The sequence below is a fragment of the Cebus imitator genome, unplaced genomic scaffold (genome assembly GCF_001604975.1).
Source record: "Cebus imitator isolate Cc_AM_T3 unplaced genomic scaffold, Cebus_imitator-1.0 Scaffold339, whole genome shotgun sequence".
NCBI classification, from domain to species: domain Eukaryota; kingdom Metazoa; phylum Chordata; class Mammalia; order Primates; family Cebidae; genus Cebus; species Cebus imitator.
In genome coordinates, this window is record NW_016107654.1 from 1,066,667 (window position 1) to 1,072,910 (window position 6,244).

Consider the following 6,244-nt stretch of genomic DNA (forward strand, 5'->3'; position numbering starts at 1 on the left):
CCCCTCACACCGCAGACCCCACCCGGACCCCCCTCACACCGCAGACCCCACCTGGACCTCCCCTCCCTCCCCTCACTGCCAACCAGGGCTGTGCAGGTCTTTGCCCCTCAAAAGTCAGGTGAAGGCCTGCCCTTGTGATGTCCCTGAGCACAGGATGCACACCGGGGTGGGGGAACGGGGAGAACGGCTGGTCCACCATCATGATGGCCTGGACGGTGGGAACCCACCTGTCTGTCCCGCTGGGCCAGGGGTGGGGTCAGCCCACCTCCCGAGACGGGGCGGGCAGCTCCCAAGGCCTGTTCGGGACTTCAGCAGGAAGCAGCTAGAAGCTGCCAAAGAGGCCCAGGTCCCTTTAGCTGGTGTCTGCAGGCGGGGGCCTGAGGTGGGCTCCGTTTGAACAGCCAGCCCTTACTTTGAGTGCTGGCCTCATCCTCAAGGAAGGGAAGGGAGGTGCGGCGGGGGTGCGGGTGGAGCCCAGCCTTCCGGCCCAGGATCAGGGCCCTACGGGGCAGGTCTAAAGCCAGCGACTCAGCCCCCTGGAGCAGACACCTTGACTCTCTCCCCAGCCCCTCCCAAGGCAAGGAGGCAGGCAGCTAGGGTCCACACCACCCCCTTCACACCACAAGAACCTGCGTCTGTCCCCAGCTCTGCCTGAGCTTCTTAGTGCTTCTGCGATGGGGCGGGTGCACCGCATGCCCCCACGTGGCAGGACGGGACCTGGCAGGTGTGCCCATGAGTGGCAGCTGCTGCCCTTGCCTCTGCTCCAGCGGCCATGCCCACAGACAGACAACAGCACTGGGCGTGGGTTGAAGCAATGCCCCAGAATGGCCCCTCCTGGATTTCCCGAGTCCACCTTCTGTGTGTTCCCAGATGGAACACGTGACCACAGCCACTGGCTGCAGACGTGTCCCCCATCCCATCCCATGGTGTCCTGGGCTGGGGCACGGGGCGGCTTGTGAGGTGGGGAGGGAGGAGCTCTGAGAAAAACTGGCATGAGCCCCACAGCTGAAGCTGTTTGGAGTGGTTCTCCTCCCCAGCTCTCGCCTCCAGCCTGGACTCAGAGGTGCCTGGCAAAGGTGCACAGGTCCGTGTGTGAGCACGCAGTTAGGGTTCACGTGTGTGCTGGGATGTCCGCATCACATGCCTGGCATGTCTGTATACGTGCGTGTGCATGCCTAGAACAGGGTGTGTAAGCATGCAGGTCTGCATGAGCATCTGGGAATGCATGCCAAGCGTGTGTGGCAGGAGCCCATGGGTTCGCATGTGACATTGATTGTGTGATGCTAGGTGCATGAGTGTGTGCTAACGTAACATGTGAAGTGGTGTGGGCCTGCGTGTCCACGGGGGTGGTGTGTCCGCCAGGTAGGCACGAGTGAGCAGCGCTAGGCTGGAGTCTGTCTTGCCTCTTACATAAAGGGCTGCATTGCAGATCCTTGCAGCCTCATTGGAATTCAGCAGGCGCTCCGCCCAGGGGCGGACAGCTCCGACAGGCAGAATCCCAGGAGCGCGTCCTCCCCAGGAGCGCGTCCTCCCCCGCAGCGCTGGCTGCGACAGCTCCCATGCCCAGGCGCCTCTCGCGTGTGCACCCCCACTCCCACCCCCACAAAGTGCCCTGCTTTGGCACCCGGGCCGTTTCCCTTCCCACGCAGACCCATGGGAGATGGCAAGGGAAGAGAGGCAGTGCAGGAGAACCTGGACGCAGATACAAAGATGGCCCCATGCCCCTTCCTGCTTAAAGCTCTGCGGGGCGGGCATGTGGCTGGACGGGCGTTTCTGCCTCCACGCCCCGAATGCCACCCCACACTGACGCACGCCAGCCCCATGTCTACACACACCGGTCAGGGCCCGGAGCCCCAGGGACCCTCTGAGGCCCAGCCAAGGTGGCAGGTGACTGGTCTCAGGTCAAGATGGGGGAACCAGCAGACCCTGGTGTTCGGTTCCTAGTGAGGCCGGGCCTCCGGGAGCAGCCGGCTGACTCGGGGTGGTGTCACAGGGAGGAAGGGGGCTCGGAGATGATGGAATGAAACGGGGAGTGGGGTGCAGGGGGGAGGGGGGAGGCGGCGGCGGAGGTGGGGGCACCTGGCTGGAGATGAGGTCCTCGCACACCGACAGAGCCATCTGGATGGCGTTGGGCTTGTGCGTGACGGACGTGGCGTTGAGCTGGATCTTCCAGGAGCCGTGGCGCTTGTTGGCCTGGTTCACGGCCTCGCGGAACATCTGCTCGTGCTTCCGCGTGCTCAGCACCGCGCCGATGTTGACGATCTTGGGGTCGCACGCGGCGCGGGCGACGGAGCAGGAGAAGAGCAGGGCGAGCGTCAGCAGGCGCATGGTGCTCATGGGCTCCGGCCGCGGGCCTGGCTCTGCGCGGCGCTAACGCCGGGCCCTCGGCGCATCCCCCGCGGGGCTTCCCGGCCGCCCTGCGCCCGCCCGGCCCCGCGGGCTGTGAAGGCCACGTCTCCCCCGGAGCCTGGTGCCGGGACGTCGGCCGCGGGAAGGGGCGCGGGAGCGCGCGCGGGGGCTCCGGGTCGGCCCCACGCGGCCGGCTCTGTCCGCGGTGCTGAAGCGGGGCCCGGCGCGGGGAGGGCGCGGCGGCGGCTCCGCGGACGGCGCCGGTGCGGTCCGGACGCTGCGGCGACTGCAGCAGCTGCAGAAACGCGAGCGGGGCCAACGTCTCCTTCCCCTCCCGCCGCCCCCGCTTCCCGACTCGGAGGCGAAGGGGGCGCCTCCCGCGCCGGAGCGTGCGCCTGCGTTCGCGTGAGCGTGTCAGTGCGCGTGAGCCGGGGGGGCCCCGTGTGCGCGCGTGTGCGTGTGAGCGCGTGCCTGCAGGGCCTGGGACAGGGGCCTGTGCTGCCCGGACCTGCGGGGAGCTCCGTCTGGGTCGCTGGAGGGGTCCGGGCCACCGCGTGCAGCCTCGTCCTTGTGTGCCTTTTAATTGGACCGAATGTGCCTGCTTGTCTGTGTGTGCGCGCCCGAGTTCTCGCCCGCAGTCAGCGAGATTCGGGTCCTGACTCTTGCAGGTTGGAGCTCCAGAGGGGTGGGGGAGGCCCTAAGCCATGCGTCTGGGGGCGCTTCCCTCCCCACAAGGTTCAGAAATGAGGGAGAGGCCCCGTCTGCGTGGCCATGTAACGTGGGACCCCCCCTCCTAGGGCTAAGAGGAATAGGGAGGGTGACAGTTGCCGCCACCTGGGTTCAGCTAGGTCTTCCGGGAGAGCCTGGAACCTGGACCCACCCTGGCTGGAGCTGAGGTCAGACACCAGGAATCACAAGAGCCCCGGGAGGTGTGTTCGGGGCCAGCTGTTTCACACCCTCAGCTTCCGCTCCTCTCTCCGCGTCCAGCCCCCTCGCAGTGCGCTCCCAGTGCCCCCTTTTCCAGAGCCTTTCCCATCCCTCTTGTCCTTGCCGCCTGGTCTTTGTCCCCCTCCACTCCTGGGGTGTGCGTCCCCCTCCCTAACTTGAAGGGTGGTTGAAGCTCCGCCCCTGCCGGTGATGTCACCATTTCCAATAGCAACCGAGGATTCTGCAGCCCTAACAGCAAACGCACCCAACGGGGACAAAGCAGGGTCGTCCCCACACCTCTGTCCCGAGCAGAGCGGGGGGGGAGGGGGGCAGGGTCACACTTCCTCGCCGCTTGCCAAACACTGACACCAGGGACCCCCTGGAGCTGAGAGGAGGGGGAGGGGCTGTGGTGTTTGCCAAGCTCCTCCTCTCGGCCCCTTCTCTCTCAATACAGGGAAATCGTTGCTCGGGGGATCACCTGCCCACACCCTGCTGCAGTCCCCCACCACTCCCCGTTCAGGTTGAGGCACACAGAGGAAGTGGCATCGGCCTCGGGGCCCTCGCTCCTTCTGTCGGCTCTCAGGAGGGCGTGTGGGGGTGCTCAGGGGGACGGAGCTGGCCCATCTGCAGGAATTTGTGGTCCATCTCCAAACTTCCGCCCCAGCCGGGTGCAGTGGCTCACTTCTGTAATCCCAGCACTTTGGGAGGTGGAGGAGGGCGGATCACGAGGTCAGGAGTTCGAGACCAGCCTGGCCAACATGCAGAAACCCGGTCTCTACTAAAAATACAAACATTAGCCTAGCATGGTGGGGGACACCTGTAATCCCAGCTACTCGGGAAACTGAGGCAGGGAATTGCTTGAACCCTGGAGGCTGAGGTTGCAGTGAGCCGAGATCACACCAATGCACTCCCGCCTGGGCAACAAGAGCAAAACTCCATCTGAAAGAAAAAACAAACAAACAAAAACACTTCTGCCTCGGGCAGGTCAGAGCCTGGCAGCTCCACTGGGGTAGACGTGAGCCCAGACGGCTGCTCGTCAGGAAGAAAGGGGTTGGGGGCTGCAGCAGAGGCCCTGGTTCCACCCACCCACCCCCATCCTGCAGGGTGCTGGAGCAAATCCCGCTGACCCCAGAGAGCCGACTGCTAAGTGTTCAGACACCTGCCAGCCCCTATTACAGTCAGGCCTGGGAACCCGCCACGATGGCATTATTTGTGCTGCCATGGAAATCATCAAACCCTACACACCACAGTGGTTTCTTTTCTGCTCAGGGAGCCGGTCTGCCAGCACACCACTGCCCCAGGGACTGTGTATGTCCCCAAGCTTCTGGTCAATACCCCTTGACAGGTGTCCCTGATGGAGGTGAGGTGGAGGCGCCGCCCTTCCTGCCAGCAAGTCTTTCCTGGGTCTGCTCCGCATCCCCCCCACCCCGCGCCCCCTTCCCGCGCCCTTGGGCTTCTTCCACAACGTGAGGGAGCGGAGAGTGGTGCCTCAGCAGATGAGCCTGGACTGGGACCACTCTGAGACCTGGTCGGACAAAGGCTGCGCGGTGGACCAGAGACCTGGAGCGCTACCCTGCGATGGGGCCCGGCCAGCAGTCAGGCCCTGGCTGGGGAGGGAAGTGCTGTTCTGCTCCCGGCCACTCCCCTCTGCGGAGACCCCGCCCCCCTCTGACATTGGAGGCCCCATCGGGAGAAAGCTGCTTCAACCCCCCCACCGGGATTGACAGTCACAGCTGTCACTCCGGGTGCAGCCCCGCTCTGGCCTCAGTCCACTGGCCGAGGCATTGCCAATCAGGGCTCTCCCTAGGATTTGGGGCAGATGGTAGGTGGGAACAAGACTCCAACTCTACATCCTCTGAGGGTGAATCCCCAGAACTGTGGCCCTAGAGTTACCTGCAGATACATTTCTGTCAAGAGGAAGGCGACAGGCAGGGGAAGGGTGGGCAGAGGCGTCTCCACCCATCCCAGCTCAGGCTGGCCAAGGGCGTGGAGGACAGGCCTGCTAAGTTCCCACTAAGCTGGGGAAACGGAGCTGGCCATCCTCGGGCCTGGGTCCTGCTAAAGAGCTGGACTGGGGTCAGGACCTCTGCCCTGACTTAGGAGAGCCCAGGGACCCTCACAGAGGGCAAGCCCCCCGCACCCGAGAAACTTTCCCGCCCCTCGCCGTCCGGCTCCCACACCTTCTTGCCTCCACAAGTTGCTTCTCTATCCCTGTCCTCCCTGACTTTCCAAATTCCACCTTCCTGGGGGGCCATCTTCCTCACATCACAAAGTCCCCCCAGATCCGACCGCGGGCAGGACCGCACACGGACGTTTACTCCACCAGGCACATTGCCTGAGCACCCACTGCATGCTCAATGCTGTTCTAAGTGTGGGTATGCAGCAGTGGGAAGGTTGGACGTTCTCACTTCACGGAGCCAACTCGAAGCACAAACACAGGCACCTGAGACCATTCCATGTAGTGGCGCGTGAGCTGAAAAAACCGAATGCAGAATAAAGCGCGGAGAGGGACGGAGCCGGTGGTGGTTTTAACGGCTGTCTGCACCTGCTGGGGCACATCACCCCCTTCAGCCAGCAGGGGAAGCCTGAGGTACACCTCCAGGTGTACAAGGCCTAGACTTACTGCCTGTCCTCTAACAAATGGAATGTGGCAGGGGTAACAGTGCGTGACCTCCCGGTGAGGTCTAGAAAGAACACCTCCCGACCGGGCGCGGTGGCTCATGCCTGTAATCCCAGCACTTTGGGAGGCCAAGGTGGGTGGATCACGAGGTTAGGAGTTCAAGACCAGCCTGGCCAACATGGTGAAACCCTGTCTCTACTAAAAATACAAAAAAATTAAAAATTAGCTGGGCATGGTGGTACGTGCCTGTAATCCCAGCTACTCAAGAGGCTGAGGCAGGAGAATCACTTGAACCTGAGAGATGGTAACATTGCACTCCAGCCTGGGCGATAGAGCAAGACTCCATCA

General features: G+C 63.6%; 2 protein-coding genes across 9 annotated transcripts in view; both read right to left on the bottom strand.

Moving 5' to 3' along the window:
- Positions 1 to 3,377, bottom strand: part of GRIN1 (glutamate ionotropic receptor NMDA type subunit 1) — a 33,415-nt gene extending 30,038 nt beyond the window's left edge. For 2 of the 8 annotated variants that reach the window (XM_017505525.2, XM_017505523.2), the window contains exon 1: positions 2,080 to 2,647. In XM_017505525.2, the coding sequence (XP_017361014.1) occupies positions 2,080 to 2,337 (258 nt within the window). In that variant the 5' untranslated portion in view covers positions 2,338 to 2,647. Of the gene's footprint in view, positions 1 to 2,079 lie in introns of all 8 variants that reach the window. The other 6 variants (XM_017505529.2, XM_017505526.2, XM_017505530.1 and 3 more) reach the window with 5 other exon arrangements.
- Positions 1 to 6,244, bottom strand: part of C8G (complement C8 gamma chain) — a 618,926-nt gene that overhangs the window by 430,548 nt on the left and 182,134 nt on the right. The window lies entirely within an intron of this gene.